Source organism: Pangasianodon hypophthalmus, chromosome 5, assembly GCF_027358585.1.
Source record: "Pangasianodon hypophthalmus isolate fPanHyp1 chromosome 5, fPanHyp1.pri, whole genome shotgun sequence".
Taxonomy (NCBI): Eukaryota; Metazoa; Chordata; class Actinopteri; order Siluriformes; family Pangasiidae; genus Pangasianodon; species Pangasianodon hypophthalmus.
Window position 1 is genome coordinate 1,850,846 of NC_069714.1, and position 19,348 is coordinate 1,870,193.

General features: G+C 38.4%; 1 protein-coding gene across 3 annotated transcripts; it reads left to right on the forward strand.

The window, feature by feature from the left end:
* Nucleotides 1–445: 445 nt before the first annotated feature.
* On the forward strand, nucleotides 446–10,556 carry ankzf1 (ankyrin repeat and zinc finger peptidyl tRNA hydrolase 1). Of its 3 annotated transcripts, none has more exons than XM_026911004.3 (16): nucleotides 446–645; nucleotides 2,844–2,991; nucleotides 3,891–4,012; nucleotides 4,134–4,236; nucleotides 5,065–5,243; nucleotides 5,498–5,607; nucleotides 6,057–6,210; nucleotides 6,474–6,696; nucleotides 6,793–6,882; nucleotides 7,049–7,252; nucleotides 7,352–7,456; nucleotides 7,899–8,133; nucleotides 8,933–9,044; nucleotides 9,174–9,341; nucleotides 9,703–9,773; nucleotides 10,025–10,556. In XM_026911004.3, the coding sequence occupies exons 2-16, from the start codon at nucleotides 2,865–2,867 to the stop codon at nucleotides 10,146–10,148; spliced, it is 2,127 nt and encodes a 708-aa protein (XP_026766805.3). In that variant the 5' UTR covers nucleotides 446–645; nucleotides 2,844–2,864; the 3' UTR covers nucleotides 10,149–10,556. The 3 variants fall into 3 exon arrangements, with proteins under 3 accessions (XP_026766805.3, XP_026766807.3, XP_026766806.3); XM_026911006.3 differs by having other exon boundaries at nucleotides 7,052–7,252; XM_026911005.3 differs by lacking the exon at nucleotides 446–645 and adding an exon at nucleotides 842–956.
* Nucleotides 10,557–19,348: the final 8,792 nt, after the last annotated feature.

Sequence of the window (19,348 nt, forward strand, 5' to 3'; positions counted from 1 at the left end):
ACAGCCTCACTTCCTGTTTGGCAGCTTCGCCATCAGATTCGTTGGCACATTACAGGCAAACCCTTTGGAATATTCAAATTTCTTTTGATAGATTTTGTGAGGCTTACTCTGAAGATGACGTTTGCCAAATTTGGTGATGTTGGGACAAAATCTGTAGGAGAAATAACAAAAAAACTGGTTTTGACAAAATTCAAGAAGGCGGAAATTGATGTCATGGGGTGCATTGAACTCGTCTCGACCCAGGGACGAGTGATGCCTTGCTTTGAAATTTTGGACACATGGTTCAAAAGTTATGACCATATATGTACTTCCAAATTAGGCCCAGATTTGACCCGATGGTGGCACTAGAACGTTGGCAACACTTGAAACCTCTTTAGACCCTCCCCAATCAGTGTGCCAAATTTCACAACTTTTTAGCCAGAAGAAGAAGACATAGAATAACAATAGGGTGTCTAAGCACTTTCAGTGCTTGGCCCCCTAATAATAATAATAGTAATAAAATCCGCTCTCAGAGTTTGTGAACTCTGTTGGCGGAGTGGTAAAGTAATGTCCCAGTGTCCCACTAGATGGCGGTAATGAGCTGAAATGAAATGATTTACTGAGTCCAAGAAGAAAACGGAGCGCCGCGTGAGCTCGAGTAACAAGGTACAGTTTTAAATTTACTTTTCTGGTTGGTTTTCTTATGGTCTGCTAATTATTTTCACCTTAAAGTTATGTCAGAATAAATGCGTACTATCAGAATAAATATACTGTTTGTTCATGACTGGACGACGAAGAAAACCTGCACCCGCACCTGTATTCCGTTTTTCCCCTTTCCCCTTTCTACTCTGATTGGATAAAGGATCTCTATTAGCCAATTACAGCGCGAGGCTTGTGTTCTGGTGGCCAATCATAGCGCAGGAGGGCGGTGCCTGGCGGAAAACGGGTTGGAAAGCAAAGCAAAGCACGAGCAACGTGTGAGTCATCTGTCTTCAGGCTTCAGTCTGTTGAACGCAATTACAAAAACACTTAATTATAAATATATTCAACAAAATGACAGACTAGCAGGACAAACAGTAATAAAGTTATTTTACAGCTGACATTTCTTCATTGTTTTCACTCAGAGTGAACTAACATTGTGGGTTTGGTGGTGCTCCTGTACACTCCAGCAGTGTGTTGATGTGTAGTGAAGGAAAGCCCCAGTGTTAAAGGGCAGGATGGCCACTGTGGCCTGGTTACACACTCAAATACAACTACAGTGGAATGACTGGCTTATTTAAGACCATTGGCAACAGTACAAGTGCAGCATACACACAAGACAATATACACAGTGGTCTAAAGTGACTGGTGTAATGTGCCGTATGAACGGGAGGACATAAATGATAAACCATTGAATACTAAAACAAAATTATAAACACTCTTGGAAGCAGGAAAAAAATGGGCAGGCGTAAGGATTTGAGCGACTTTGACAAGGGCCGAATTGTGTTGGCTAGACGACTGGGTCAGGTCTTGTGGGGTGTTCCCGGTGTGCAGTGGTTAGTACCTAACAAAAAGTGGTCCAAAGAAGGACAACCGGTGAACCAGCGACGGGGACATGGGCGCCTAAGGTTCACTTGTGCATGGGGAGCAAAGGCTAGCCCGTCTCTTACATCATGTGGACGGACGGGTGCGTGTGTGTTGCTTACCTGGGGAAGAGATGGCACCAGGATGCACTATGGGAAGAAGGCAAGCTGGTGGAGGCAGTGTGATGCTCTGGGCAACGTTCTGCTGGGAAACTTTGGGTCCTGGCCTTCATGTGGATGTTACTTTGAAACGTACCACCTACCTAATCATTGTTGCAGACCAAGTACACCCCTTCATGGCAACAGTATTCCCTAATGGCAGTGGCCTCTTTCAGCAGGATAATGCGCCCTGCCACACTGCAAAAACTGTTCAGGAATGGTTCGAGGAACATAACAAAGAGTTCAAGGTGTTGACTTGGTCTCAAAAATTCCCCAGATCTCAATCCGATCAAACATCTTTGGGACGTGCTGGACAAACAAGTCCGATCCATGGAGGCCCCACCTCGCAACTTACAGGACTTCAAGGATCTGCTGCTAACGTCTTGGTGCCAGATACCACAGCACACTTTCAGAGGTCTTGTGGAGTCCATGCCTTGATACGTCAGAGCTGTTTTGGTGGCACAAGGGGGACTTACACAATATTACACAATGTTAGGCAGATGATTTTAATGTTATGGCTGATTGGTGAGTGTTTGTGTGTGTGTATATACGTATGTACACTGATCAGCCATAACGTTTATATTTTAAAAAACTTTATAAGTGTGATCTTTAGCGTCTTTCATCATCCTGTATGTGTGTGTGTGAGGTGAGGATATATACAGTTAGGTCCATAAGTATTTGGACAGTGACACAATTTTAGTAATTTTGCCTCTGTACACCACCACAATGGATTTGAAATGAATCAGTCAAGATGTGATTGAAGTGTAGGCTTTCAGCTTTAATTCAAGGGTTTTAACAAAAAATATTACATTAACCATTTAAGAATTACAGCCATTTTTTTTTTTACTTTACAGAGTCCCTCCATTTTCACAGGCTCACTTGAGCCTGTGAAAATGGAGGTGGCCTTTAGAGGTCACCAGAACCCAATCCAGTTGAACTCCTATAAGAGTTTTTTGGAGTGACAGGTTAGATGTAGAATCTATGCCAAGGTGTGTTGAAGCTTTTCTGGTGACTTTTGCTGTCCTAACACCTACTAAGACACTTCATGTTGTTTTTTTTCCCTTTAATTTTTCACCATACGTTTGCTAAATAATAAGTCACCGAGTCTGGTATAATAACTGCCACTTTTCTTTATTCCCTCAGTTCGTTGAATGTGCCTGCTTCATGATGGCCAGACCGGATCGCTGCTCTTTGTTTGACCTCGTTGTTGATCTGAAGCTCATTGATGGACTCAGGGAGATTTCAGAGTTGCAGAATCATCAGGAAACTCTCCATCTCACCATCAGAGAGGGTACATCGTGTTTTTCCAAATTGTTATTTTCTTGTTAACAACTTAAAGAACCCTGTTTTCCACTTATATTTTCCACTTATATATTTTTATATATGTATATGATTTATATGAGTATATGTTTTTTGGGAAGTGCAATTTTTAGTGTATGCATTTGGGAACATCCACAGCAGAAGGTGAGTAACAAGGGCAGAAGCTCTAAGCAGAAGTATCAGGATGAATCAGGCAGATCCGGAGGGCAAGAAAAAACACATCAGTAGAAGTGTGTCAGGGTCAGGCATCACAGCATGGGCTAGGACAGCATGACTAGAAGGGAGAGCCAGAAGGCAACACAGGCTTGAGGGCACTCTAGGTATAAAACATAAAGTGTTTTGACTTTTTAAGGAAAAGAAGCTCTGTCCCCCTGCTGTAACCGTCATAATTCTAGGTACTAATAAAGAGCCTGCACCTTTTGATTGAAGCGGGTGTGGTGGATCACAACAGACCAGAGATTCACTCAAAGTACTAATGAGTGAGATCATTCAGTGCTTTATAGGTCACTGGTAATATTTTATAATCAATACAGAATTTTTTCTGGGAACAAACATACTGTGAGTAAGATCTAGTTAAAGACTCTGGATGAAATTATTTTTAACTGTTTTAAATTAGACAGCAACATTTTTGAAAAGCAAACATTTTCGAAAGGCTGATGAGAACACTCCAGTGCATTAATCCTAAAGTGTAGCCTCAAATGTCTTTTCCTCACAGAGGTTTCTTTGGTGTATTCACATAAAACAGAACCCACAGGGCCATAAACATCTGGTGCAATATGACATAATATGTGACTACTGTATGTACAGTTGATTGTAAATGAAGGTCTTGCTTCATTTTTTATAAATGAAATGAAATGTATTTGTTTGTAGAATTTCCTGATGATAAGAGAGGAATAGATGGAAGAAGAGACGAGCCAGTGGCACCTGGAGAAGTGTCAGACAGGAAGTTTTGCTCTGCATGTCAGTGCTCATTTGAAAGTCGTGAAGAGCAGGTGCAGTAATTTCATACAAAGCTTTTGCCAATCAATTTATTTCTCCACTGAGTAAACATCATCATGAAGATGTACGGGCTAGTCTTCGATCAGATGTTCTGCACTTTGTATGTTTATTCAGATGGAGCATTATAAACTGGACTGGCATCGCTTCAACCTGAGGCAGCGACTGGCTGGACGATCACCAGTCACAGTGGAGGAGTTTGAAAAGAAGACAGGAATGGGTACATTTTTGTGCTCTCACATCTGTTTTAGTGCACAGATAATGCTTTCAGATAATGCATAGTTTTTTTTATGAGTCTGTGATGAGGAACTGAGTGCTATAGTACAGTCACAGTAAGAGCTTTCTTAGCTGATGCTTTTGACTTTTTTTCTGCCATTTCTACATTTTAGTCTAATAGTTAAGACAAATCAAAATTAACTCTTGCTGAGCACTTGTTGACTGCTTTTCCTAAGAAAGAATGCTATAAGGAATCTAACAGTTACTCATTTTTAATTAAAAATTGATTTATACAACAATGTATATATGTCAGAAGAACCCATTTTGTATGAAAGATTCCACAAATCTGAAAATCTCTCTAGGATCATGAAAACAACATCCATTTTTTAAAATTTGTTCTTGTATTTTATACAAAGTGATTACAGAAAATGTTACTTGGTATAGTGAGTGGATAAATATAGGGTACCATTACTTATGTTCTGTTGACTGAAGCCCATAAAATAAACCGATCTGCAGATGTACAGTTTTCGCACTTTGTCCAAAATGCCAAAAAAACGAACATATAAACTTCTTCAGTTTTTCATAATCAGTGTCAGTGATTTTGACAAACATTTGTTGCAACTGTTCTTTAATTTCTTTGTGTCTAAGGTGTGTAAAGTTTATATTTCTGTACAAAGTCAGATATTATGGAACGTTTTGAAAAATTATGAGTCCCTCAATATATATTGGTTGAGATTTAAATAAATGAACAGAAAATTCTAAATCCGTGTTTTAAAGGTTGGTGTTGTGTAAAGGTCTGTGTGATTTTTGTTTCCTGTGTGTTTGTGAACAGGTGACGTGTCAAGTATTTCAGGTTCAGACTCTGAGGATGACGAGTCACACGGTGAGGATGAAAGTGACGGTGCCGATGGTGTGATTTCTTATGGAGGTCGTTTATCTACCAGGGTTTTGCTCCAAAACTCTCAGGGACAGTATTTATGTCTGTACCGCTGTGCAGTACAGAAAAGGACAGTAAGTACATTAGCAGAGTCGATATAACTCAATATTATCCTCAATATGGGATGTTCAGTGGTCACGTGTCCACATACTTTTGGCCATATAGTGTATATATAGCACGAGGCACAAGAAGTTGTGTTAGAAAAGAAAATTTAAATATCAGAGTTAGTAGTAATAACATAACACATTAGCGCATTAGACTGGAGATTGATGATAAATAAGGTATTTGTGCCCCTGATATTAAAACGTAATCTGCTCTGTCCTTTCAGAATGACAGCGAGGCAAATTTGGTCGATTCTCTGCTGAACGTCTCGGAGAAAACGGTGTGGGTGATTCTGATGACGGGCGGCGGCCATTTTGCTGGAGCTGTTTATAAAGGGTCAGTAGACTCTCACAGGTTAATTCAGTATCATGGTGAACCATATGTTTCAAACGGAACAATATTAACAGTGCTATATAACAGTTTCAATAGTCACAGTCTGAACGCATTATTTAAAGTACTTGGCGCGTTGTGCATAAAATGTTTTTAAGGTGTTAACTCACACCCCCTGGAAGCCCCGCCCCCTCCCAACCACCATCTCTCACATTAGTAACGAGTAGGCAGGTGCTCTTGTCTCAACATATCTTGTTTCTGTCAAGATAAAGAGAGAATGCTTATTCATTGAGTTCATTAATGTGAAATAAAATGGTCAATAAGGATACTTTAGGTATCATCTCTTAGATAATCCCTATTATATGACACACATTTTAAAATCTGAAATTGTAAACAGATATGATGATGTACTAAAAATCATGTTTGTATGAGCAGATCATTCCATGACTTTACAGGAAAGAGGTCCTGCAGCATAAGACGTTCCACCGGTACACGGTCCGAGCAAAACGAGGAACGGCTCAGAGTGTCCGTGATACCCAGAATAGAGGCCACGCCCCCAAATCAGCTGGAGCCGCTCTTCGGCGCTATAACGAGGCAGCGCTAACGAAGGCAAGGGCAAATAAGACCTGATTGGATGAACGTTACATTACACCAGACCATCTGATTAGACTCTATAGCAAGACAATTGTAACAGTTATTTTGCAATACACAGCCTGTCTTCTCTTAATTTGTATATATTAACGACTACAATAGAAGTAATTGTTAAATAATCCAGTAGCACGCCAAAGGCAAGGATGCACAGACTGATTGCAGTATCTGCAGTATTTTAGATGTGTACATTACAGCACCGCATGCATCCACTTCCTCACCAGGACATTCAGGAGCTGCTGAAGAACTGGGCTGAATATTTAACGCAGGCCGACGCCATTTTCCTTCGAACCCCGAAATATAACCGAAGTGTGTTCTTCGGAGGTCGTGGCGCACCACTGGAGAAAAAAGACTCGAGAATCCGATCGATTCCTTTTGCTACTCGCAGAGCCACGTTCAGTGAAATAACACGTGTACACGACGTCCTGTCAACGCTACAAATTTACGGTACGTGTCTATTTGTTTATCTTTATTGATTTTTAGGTTAGTAATGTCAAAACATAATTTATTAATTATACATACATTTGTCGACGATATTTACAGATAAGACCACAGACGTATGCAGCATTCTCAGTTCGTCCAAGAGAACATGGCAGAAAAAAACTTCAAATCAGACCAATCAAAATGCAGCAGGTGAGTTACAGCTCTGATCACTGAAGCTGCTGTGTGTGTGTGTGTGTGTGTGTGTGTGTGTGTGTGTGTTTGGCTCTCTCTGTGTATGTAAATCCACACTGACACTCCCATTTGCTGTGGAAGTATGTGGATCTGTACACTTGGTGTGTGTGTATTTGTGTGTCAGTAGCTCACCAGGTAGACCACCAAGAGGAGGAAGAGGAGGAAGAGGAAGAGGAAGTTTCTGTACAGCTGCAGATAGAGGAAGTGACGTTAACGACTTTGGATTTAAGGGAACACGAGCTCAAACCCAGCAAGAAGAAACGAAGAAAGAGGAAAGAGAGAAAACCCGAGGCAACTGAGAAAGAGGGGAAGGCGATGCAGAGAGAAGGTATTATTGTTCTTATTGTTCATCATTGTTTCACTTGAAAACATTTACGGTAGAAATCAATTTTGTTATAAATTTGTTTCCACTTGCATGCACGGTTAGACTTCGGCAGCAGGGAGCTGAAGGATGAGACAGGGAATGTAAAGATGGGAGAAGAGATAACAGAAGGCAAGAAAAATCTGAAGAACAACAAACGTGATGAAGAAGGTACAATGATTCAAAAACATGGACTCAGGAATGACAGATTTTTAGTTATATTTAGATTATTTTTTAACATTAGGTTAACAAGGTATGTTTAAAATTTTGCAGTGAGCCCTCTTTCCTCCAATCTCACATTAGTAATGTTTTCTCGCTTGAATGTACACTGACATTCTCAATGTCGAGGTAAATGGAGAATGTTTTACTTGCTTAACGTTAGACATGTATATATTTCAAATCTATATTTATTAGGCGTGCACTTTTTTGGCCATAAGAGGAAAAAAAGTTTAAATAGCCTACAAAGAACTGTATGTGAATGGTTTAGCTTTGTGTACTTTGCCTGTATAGATGATATGCAATAAAAAAATTATAAAATTGTTATTAAAAGTGTACTAGGTACTAGGATTTTAGCTAAACATTCGGTGCTAATGTTTCATTTGCGTGCATTTAGATGAGGCGTGTGCATTGTGGGAGTTCAGCGTCAGAGATGCTCTCTACACTGCGTGTAAAACTGGCGACACAGAGGCGTTACACACACTCCTGAAGCAGGACGAGCACGCGTCGATCCGACTCCTGAACACACCCATCGACTCGGCCGGATACACACTGCTGCACGTGGCATCAGCAGCTGCGCAGAAACACGCTGTTCAACTTTTACTGGAGATGGGAAGTGACCCAACGTGCAGGTAACACACACACTGGAAACATCTGCTGAAAACTATACACACATACACCGCAAAACAGCTGCACAGAGGCACATTCTTCTTCAACCAGTGAATGTCCAGATACTACCAGACTCATCGTTTTTAATAAATACACGCATTGTATTCTATATAGCTGTGTGCAGTGCTTAAGTGTGGGAACCCCTAAAGTGACCATGCATTTTATTACGCTTTTAAACGGCAACTTGTTCCAGAAATTCCACAAAAGCCTTCCCACAACGTCTATAGGACCCCATGTCAGATACAAAGCACCGAAAACAAGAGCATGAGCTCTTTAAAGAGTGAAACAATTGAGAGGCTAATTGGAAAAAAATAAAAACAGGGTTGTTCTATGACATTTTAAGACAAGCAGTCAGCTTAGCAAGTTTATTTGCTACATTGTCTTATACAACAGCGCTACTGAATTCTCAAATCTATCTGATTAATCAGAAGCCGTATCACACCAACCCGTCATTAGTTCTTTTCCTATAACAGCACACATCATTTATTCCTTTACTCCAACAAGTTAGGTCTAACTGTATTATGAGGCTATACGGCATCACTTCTGGTTAGACTGGGATTTTATCAAAAAGAGCTTGCTTTGTTAATAAAACCTACATTTTTTTTTTTTGCACTATATGTTACTGACCATTTGCACTTTTATGAAGGGTGTGTATTATTTCTCTCTCTTTCTCTGTGTGTGTGTGTGTGTGTGTGTGTGTGTGTGTGTGTGTGTGTGTGTGTGTGTGTGTGTGGGGTGGTCGGGGGGTGGCGGCTTACACAGGGATAGGAAAGGCCAGACACCATATGCAGTCGCACCAGACAAAGAAAGCAGGAACATGTTTAGGAAATTTATGGCTGAACATCCGAACAAATACGACTACGCTAAAGCTCAGGTACACACACACACACACACACACACACACACACACACACCTGACATCACCAAGCGCAAATGAGTTTTGTTAAGAATGCTTATGCTTAGTATTTTTGAAAGTTTGAGCTGAACAATTGGTGTATTAAAGGTTCCAGGACCGCTGACAGCCGAAATAGAGAGCAAGAAAGCAGAAAAGAAGAAGGCGCAGAAGGCAGCGAAGAAGCAGCGCGAGAAGGAGCAGAGAGAGGAGAAACGAAGAGAAGAGGAGGAGCAAGAGGAGAAGAGGAGGTTTTTAGCGCTGAGTGACCGAGAAAAGGTACTGTGAGAGGAAGGGGGGGGGGGGGGGGGGGGATGTCTGGTAAATATGAGGAATTAAATGGTGGTCCTTATGCTATAAACCTAGAGTATTCATTTCAGTTCAATTTTATTTCTATAACACTATTAAACTATTGAACTATTTCAATATTATATCACTTTTGATATAGGAATCTGGACATACATTTAAATTTTACTCTGAGATGACATGAGGAAGAAACCTTGAGAGGAACCAGACTATACTACACATACTGCATATATACAGCAATTAGGTTCCATCTAAGACCCAATGGGCTTCTTCAGGTTGTTCTTTTGGCTGTGTATAAACCGTAGTGTGTGTGTGTGTGTGTGTGTGTGTTTAGCGAGCGCTGGCTGCAGAAAGACGATTGGCAGAGCAGGTAGCCACAGCGGGAGGAACACTCACTAATATCAGGTACACATTGCATCATGTTATTAATAACCAATGATTGTCAGGCTTACAAAGTACATTATCCTGCTTTATTTTCCATAATTGGAAATATATTGATCAGGACCAATTGCTCATGCACAGCTTGTTTAACCACAGCCATTTTTTTGGGAACTAGAACCAACTAAGGTCATTAGAAAATGTGCATAGGGACATATGCAGGAAGCTGACTGTTGTGTTGACTTGGAGTTTCTTACTGTGTGTGTGTGTGTGTGTAGGCGATGCTGGCAGTGTGGAGAGTCTCTGCTGGGGAAAGTGCCATTTGAATATCTAAATTACAGCTTCTGCTCAACACGCTGCGTCCAAACACACCGTAAAAGCAACACCGCTGCCAAACCATAACTCTGGGGAGAGATATTAGAATCCAGCTGGAGAAATTGATTTTAATGTTGGTAGAATGACGGTTTGATTTTTTTATGTGTGTGTAAATTTAATTATATCATTATTTACTCAATACTGACTAATGAGGAGTATCGCAAAGATGAACGAAACTGTGATGGAAATAAAAAGAACTAAAACATTATGAAATAGAAAAGATGACTATGGGAGTGTAATTATTGATGCAATACAATGAAATAATTTATATTTATTACAACTAAATTCAGATAATAACTGAACTGGATGAACTCATTCTCCTGTTATTCAAGCCTTTTGTACATTTTTTTTTTTTTTTTGTCAGGACGATTGATCATTGTTTTGACATTTCTATCACAGGAGTATGTATTTCTAAATAAATACACTTAAAATTAATTTCCTAATATGTGCAACTGAGTCATGTTTTGTTGTTTAATGATATATTTATTAACAAATAGTTAATAAATGGTTTTACTGATACATCCATGTTTATATTTCAGTGACATTAGCACAGAAAATACACCAGAGACATTATGATTTAGTTTCCTTTTTTTTCCCCCCATAATATTTTAAATATCGGATATTTAAGTGCTGTGTACATTAATGAAATGGTATTTTATAGGTATTTTACGTGAAGGAAACACATGAATAATACTAAAACATACAATATAAGGTGAAATTGATGCAGCGTTTTGGTAAATATGAACCAGAAATTAGATTAGATTAACCCAACATATGTTCTGTCTAGTAGTTATCCATCCAAGTTCTTAACCTAGCCATTTTTAGACTGTAAAAGAAACAAAGATGATTAACAACATTATTTATTGCAATTTATTTATTTATAACACAGAGAGAAATTAATACGTGAACCTATAGACAGATGAATATAGAATTAATTATAGAGCATATTGTGCATAAATAGGCCTACATTAAATATATCATGCATTAACAGTCTATATGGCTTGTTATTAAGGCTTAGTAATGTACGGTGGCTTGCAAAATATTCAACTCCCCTGGAATATTTCTTCCTGAAGTGGAAGCTGCATTACACCACCCAAGCAATACCTAGACAAGGTTATTGCAGCAAAAGTTGGTTTTACTACTGAAGTACTAGTCTGAAGGGGGTGAATACTTATGCAAGCAGCATTTTTCAGTTTGTAAGTTTAAAAAAAAAAAAAAAAACCTGCTGCCAAATAATGAATTTTGGCTTTAAAAATTGACCTTAAGAGCATATTGGTTTGCAATAATAATAATAAAAAATACTGGCTGGAATTTTCTCCCATAGACAGCTCTCACATCTTCATGTTGGTTTATCTTTTATATCAACAAATGCAGTCTTCACAGGCAAGGGTTCAAACCACATTCAGAGCTATCAAATAAGGCACATGTGGGTGACAAGAAACACCTGTCAGGTCACATGTTCCAATATTTTTACTCACCTAAAAATCGGGTGGTCTGCCACCAAAGGTGATACGTTCTAAGCTGTTTAACACATCTGCATGCAAATATCAGGAAATAAAAGCTGAACTTCTGATCTTTATGTAAAATATGCCATATTTTTGCCATAACTACAGTTTTGAAAAACCTGGGTCAACTGGTACTGTAATGAATCTCGTAATGTGACTGCTGCACAATTCTTCAATATACACAATTAATAATGAGCTCTCATATTATAAAGGAGCGTCATGCATAAGAATTTTAGGCACTGTGCTTGTCTGAGACAGGTAAGACTTTTTGCATGTTAAATTCCGCATTCTGGATGATCAGTTCCTGTATGTTGTCCTTAAGATCACTGAAGTAGCTGTTCAGCTTTTTTATCAGGCTCCAGTGGTCGAACATGTAGTCGACATAAGCATCAGATGATCCGAGCACCTCATTACGGTAATACACAACGGGAGTTTTCCTTTCAAGCTCCCTGTCCTGAACTTCCCAGTCCCATCCTCCAACCACCTCCATTACGCGTGAACTTGGTTGGAAGAGGAAGATGGATGACTTTTTGTAGGTCTTGTACTGCTTTAACAGCTGCTGTAAGTCGAATTGATAGTGGTCAAGCACGCTGGTGATGGAAGCGACATAGACTTGAAGTTGTGCCTTGTGTTCTGTGGTGTTTCGCATCTTCAGTCTTGCTGCATGGATGAGCATCTGCAGATGGAAAGCTGCACCGTTGGTCCAGTGCTTCATGGAGCGGGAGCTCATCTGGTTATCGTGCAGCATGGAGTTTTTCAGACGGGTCAGCTGTTCGCTCAGCTGTTTCTCCAGGCGTTCGGTCTCCTCTAACGCTTGGGTCGGCTGGTGTAAATACATGCCTAGGCGTTTCATGTACTCCTCCATGGAGTCTCTCACACCCGAAGCCTTTTCCTCAGCGAACACACGGCGCATCAGGTCCAGCGTGCTGTCTTCACTCTCCCCTTTCTCTAAACACATGATGGTGAGCTCCAGCACTACGGAGAGGACCAGTGCGCCTAAACCCACTGCGTTTGGGACCTTACTGAAAGCGGTTAAAGCGGAACCCAGACTTTGGATGTAGTCAGGAATCTTGCTGCTCATTTCTCGGAGCAGCTGGGTAATGGAGTGCTCTAGTTCAGCTGCAGAATTTAATCCAGAGTATTTCAGCAAAGAGCCATCAATACCAACATCAGGCAATACGCCAGATGACTCAGCAACACTCAGCATGTAACAGAAAAAAGGCTCTTCATCTTTTAGGAACATGTTACCCATAGTGTGGCAAGGCAAGGCAGTCCTAGCAGGGAGATTTCCTCGTCCTCTGGACAACAGCTTCTGCAGGAAACACTGTTGCTGTCACTCAGTCCTGAGAACAGACTCGTGAAGACCGGACTGATGGTGCGTTCAAGTCACGTCACAAAGCTCGTATTTACGAGTTGAACGCCAACACGAACTCGTAATAACGAGTGGGAAACTCGGGATTTTCTTGAGCTCAGAGTTTCCGAGCTGGGATGTTGTTTCAGTAAGAAAACATAATGGAATCACAGGATGCAGCGTCTGTAGCTGACAGTAAATTAGTTGAAACGGAATGTTTATTTACTAGTGTCTTGTCTTTGTCAGGCTTTTTACAGTAAAACAAGCTAAGTGCCTCCGCGATAGCATGTACAATTACGATATGATATGTAACGATAAAGTTTACATCTTCATTTTCTAAAAGAAGAGTTAAAAAAAAACCTTGCTGTATTTTTTGTAGTTAATTAAAAGAAGGTACACCGCCTTCTTGCTCCGACCAAAGTGACTTAAACGCACCGGACGTTGTAAATACGAACTTCCCAGGAGCACTTGAACGCACCTTTGCGACAACTGAGCTGTGCTGTGATCTTCCTGTTGCCCCACTGACCATCCCACACATTTCACTCAGTTCAAACCATTCATAAAATGACAAACACATCTCATTTACATTATTTTTTTTTAAATTTGTATTTCATATCTTTTTTTAAAGGCATATATATATATATATGCCTTTAAAAAAAGATATGAAATACAAATTTAAAATATTCCATATTCCATATTCCATTTTCGGGGGCTCAGAGGTATTTGGACAATTGACTGACAAGAAGTTAATTGACCAGGTGTGATCCATTCCCTCGTTACTTCAAGATAAATGAAGCAGATAAAAGGTCTGGAGTTGATATCAGGTATTGAGTTGGCATTTGGCAGCTGTTCGAATAGAGCTACCAATATGAAGTCCAAGGAAATCTCAATGCAAGTGAAGGAGGCCATCATTAGGCTGAAGAAACAACATAAATCTATAAGAGAGATAGCAAAAACCTTAGGTGTGGCCAAATCAACAGTTGGGTACATTCTTAAAAAGAAAGAAAGCAGTGGTGAGCTCAACAACATCGAAAGGCCTGGAAGACCACGGAAGACAACTAAAGTGGATGATCGCAGAATCCTTTCCTTGGTGAAGAAAAACCCCTTCACAACATCAACAGAAATCAAGAATACTCTGGAGAAGGTAAGCGTATCATTATCAAAATCCACAATCAAGAGACACCTTCATGAATGTAAATACAGAGGGTTTACAACAAGGTGCAAACCACTGGTAACAACTGGCAGAAAGACCCACAAACAAGTATATGTGTATGTGTACATATCTATCTATCTATCTATCTATCTATATATATATATATATATATATATATATATATATAATGTTACAGATACTTTGTCAGTATAAAGATTCTTTGTGCTATGCCAATAAAACATACATTTGAATTTGAGTCTGAACACACTACTGGCTCTTTCCATGTGTTTATTAGCCTACTTTATTGAAATTATGCCACATCTGGAAGCAGAGGAGGAGGTAGTTAGCATCTCTTCCAATGGTCAATCATAGGTCAGTGAAAAAATTATCCTGGGTAATCTAATAATTAATGAATTCTCTGGATTCCTTGAGAAAAAGTCCCACAAATAGATGGAATAACAATTACCCCAGTAGTGTGAAAAGAAATGCCCAGTAGATGGAACCAATGGAACCTTGTTGTAAAGCAGGGATTCCCAAACTTTTTTTTTTTTTGTCAGCCAAACCCCTTTGACCTGTAATATTTACTTGAAGTATCCCTGAGATTTTAATGTATTATTTCAATAATTTAACAACACATTCGCATGTTCATAGTTCTCTGATGTCAGTTAACGGTCACATGACATGCAGGTAGCCTAAACAAATAAAATATTTCATATTTTTTAGTTAGTGTTTTATTTCAACTATCTACTACCGGCCTAATAAAGATTTTTCCAAGCTAAATATTGAAGTGATGAACATGAACAATTAAAAGACTCATTTAAATTATGCCTGTCTCTCAAAAAATGATTACTGAAAACCCATCAATTAATTTATATAAAATGTGCAAACATAATAACAACAGAGTTATAAGAATAACAAAATGGATGGTCATACATAAAACATGATACTTCTATTTATAGGAAAAACATCACATTAAAATTATGCCGAGCTGAAACGTCAAGTCCCAATCTTGAGAGTTTATTTTTCTGAAGATGACACGGTGCCTTCATTCAGGCTCAGCAGGGTAACAGTTGGACTGTTGGCTTGGTTGTTGCCCAGAAAAAAGGATCACGGCTGGATCCACAAGGTAGAGGTCCCTGTTCTTCGGTACTGGCTGGCACGTGGGGCATCTTACCATGTAACGGCAGACACATTTGCATTGCCCACATCCACAGTATGCCGGGTTGTGCGTAATGTGGTAGAGGACATGTTGACAGTCCTGCACCATATTATTCACTTTCCTGGATGGAGGACACAGGAGATGGAGGAGCTCGGAGCAGGCTTTGTCTACATGGCTGGGCATGACGCCTTCAAGCAAGTTGCTGGTGCAGTTGATGGTTGCTCTATCCAGATTCACCCAGCTACTGGACCACTGCTCTATTTTTCAGCCAAATCAGAGCATTTCAGCAAAATGATAGCATCATATAAAGCAACCATTTTGAATGACACTATTCAGTATTACATATATTCACTATTAAACTATGTATAGATTATAAAGGAATTGGGTTTGAACAACGAGTGGTCCAAGATCTCATCAATGCTAAAATTTCCAGAGGGTCCCATTTTGAGTCCACTTGTATTGTGAAAACCTAAAGCACTGAGGCCATTTGCAACTAGTTCCCTTTTGGGTCCACTTTAACAAGACTGAGTATGATTCATTTAAAAGAACTATATGTGAAACATTAAAAAGTACATCAAAACGTACAATGAAGCAGAATCAGACAGTAGCAATACCACAATTAGACACAGTGGGCATCAGATATTGTCTGTTTAATCCAGTCCAAGAATGCAGGATATTGTACTGGTGCTGTAATAATAATAATAATAATAATAATAATAATAATAATAATAATAATGATAAGATAAGCAAATAAAGAAATAGGCTAAAGAAACGTTATTATTTTGAGTAGATTTTGAGTTTGCATGTCAGAGCTAGTATTCCTCTTATACAACAGCGATTTGCCAGTGATTACAAATTAGTGATTAAAATCTAGATTAAAAACTTGCGTGTTGGGGAGTCTGGAGTCTATCCCAGGGGACTTGGGGTACAAGGTAGGGGACAACAGAAACTGGAATGCCTGGAGGAAGCCACCAAGGGATGGGGAGAACAAGCAAGCACCATGCACAGGGGGTAGATGTGGGAATTGAACCCCAACCTTAGAGGTATGAGGCTAACCACCAAACCACTATTCCATCAAGCTAATTGATACCAGTCTAACCTGGCATTAGCAAACAACTTAGTTTAGCCAGTTATTGTTAGCAAATGTTAGTTTATGCTTTCCAGGGAGGACAAGTAGACACCCGATTTTAGACAAATCTTGGCTTGAGTCCAGCATATTGAACATTTTACTGAGGTAGGGGCTCATATCAGTGTCACCACTGCAGTCTTGTGGCTTATCTGTCTTCAAATGCACACTGATAGCTATAGCATTAACTACATTGTGTAGCATGAGAAGGTCCCTGCAGATGAGGAGTTGGCGCAACTGATTTCTTTACACACAGATTGCTTTACAGTGTACAGTCATCAGCTGGATCAGAGAAGAAGAACTCGTTCTGATTTATAATGAGTACTTTGAAGGTCTAAATGTTGGAAATATAATTAAGAGTACAAGTTCAAAAATTTCAATAATACTCAAGTAAAGTATAAATATGCCAAAATAATCCATACGCCTGGTGACATAGAATTCCACACTTCATTTTCCAGGCTAATAACGATAAGAAGTCAATAATAAATATAATAACCTTAATAATGATGGGTTATGATTTCCACTACTTTAATTAACCCTATAAATAAATCACAGATCCACTGGCTTTGCTTTATGAGTCCGTGTGGGTCCCTGCACCCCATTTTCACAGTAGAGTATTTATATTTATATAAAAAGAATACTATTTAACAGTTTTATTTAAAGTATGATTTACTTTCAAGCATTTGACATGACAATTGATCAGTTTTTGGTCACCAAAATGGTTTTAATGGTTTCCAAAGCACTGGCTTCACTGTTAAAAAATGCTTAACGTGACTGCTTCCTAATGTGATCTGCCTGGCACGTGCTCCTTTATCCAGTGCCAACCATCATCGAACATATATATATATATATATATATATATATATATATATATATATATATATATATATATATATATACACAGTAGTGTGCAAAAGTCTTAGGCACATGCAAAAAAATGCTGTAGAGCAAAGATGCCTTCAAAAATAATGAAGTTAAATGTTTCTACATTTAAAAAAAAATACTGTAAAGAGCAGTAAACAGTAATAAATGAAACAAAGTCAATATTTGGTGTGACGATCCTTCACTTTTAAAATAAAACAGTATCTCAGGTGCTCAGGTTTTATAAGGAAATGAGCTGTAAGTGTTACTGAGCATCTTGCAGAAGCAGCCACAGTCCTTCTGGAGACTTTGACTGTCGACTCGCTTCTTATTTCTGCAGCGAAACCCAGCAGCCTTCATTCTGTTTTTATCTGAAAAGTGTCTCTTATGGAATCTGCTGCTTTCTTTACTGACATACACACATTTTTCTGTAACATTTCATTTTGTGCTGAAAAACTAATGTTTGGAATCTAAAATGTTTTTGTACTGAATCAATAATGTAGAAGTCAGAAAATAGGGTGCCTAAGACTTTTGCACAGTACTGTATATATATATATATATATATATATATATATATATATATATATATATATATATATAAAATTCAATATATAACTTTAAATGAGTTCTACTATATAAACAAGTATTTGTTTTAGATCATTCAACATACAGACATATACGGTTACATTGACATACAGTGACTATACGGATTGCTGTTTCGAGGAGGAAAATCACTCATCGCAGTTAGCTGGCTGGGTTGCTGCTAACAAAAAAGGAACATGGAACATTTTTTTTCCCCAGCACAAATGCACGGAGGTAACAAAAATGACATAATTCATTCTGACTCCCCATTTCCGCAAGTCAGATACAGCATTGTTTGAGCACTCTGGCCTTTGCTCATTCCTTTCAAATTATTATCACATTTGTTCTACACCAGCTACCCGCCATAAATAATTAAATAGAACCAACCTGGTTATTCTGGTCAATGACACCATAAAGAGTTCAAAGCCTAAGCTGTATGTTCTGGGCCACGCTTCTATCTGTCCATATTTTAACCTTTTATTCTATATTTTTGTACTTTTTCTCTCCTTATGCTTTTATTTTATGCTTGTGCATTCAGATACATAACCTTTTATCATTTAATATTTAATACTTGATTGTAGAGCTACTACATGTATGCATTATTAATTATTAATTATTAATTATTAATTATTATTATTATTATTATTATTATTATTATTATTATTATTATTATTATTATTTGCATATTTAAAATAAACTGCTCTGAGCTAGGCAGACAGATTTTTCATACAATAAATGCGATAGTAATAATACTATCTGGTGACATTGATTTTAAAAAAAAAATCAGAAAAATCTAGAACAAATACGTGGCATAGCAATTAACTAGAACATTAGTTTGCAAATTAGTCAAACTGTTTTCAAGTGTGGAGGCTTGACTGTATAAAAGGAATATTATTTTTGTCAGCGAATAGATTTTGATATGATACATGTTTAAAAATATATGAGATCATAAAGATATTGTCTGGTGACATTGATTGTTTTTAAATAACTCACAGAAATGCTCACATAAATAAGGATTAGTTTTTTTTTTTAAATTTAGAGAAACAAAATAATTTCCAAAAAAATTACTCTCGATTTTTCAGGTGATTTTGCTCTTTATTGCTGGTTGTTGCAATTTAATTTTTCTGACGTGGCCTGAAGACTTTCCCCATTTTGATTATTTACCTGTGATTTAAATGCAGTCAAGAAGTTATTCAAGAAAGACTATTTGACCTTGGTGTGTCCTTGATCGTGTTTGGTTCAATTCCAAAACCTAATCAGTTTATCGGCTGTTTATAATAATAATTCAATATAAATCCTACAAACATTCCACCACTCATCCTAGCAGAAAATATAATCCCATAATAACGACGTAAACTTTAATTAAAGACGCGGTCCTAGGAGTCACAGTTATAGCTGTGAATAGTAATGGAGCCACTAGAGGTTTCATTCTCTGGAAAACTTTATTGAGAACAATATGGAAAATATTTTGTAAGCTTGTACGGTATGTT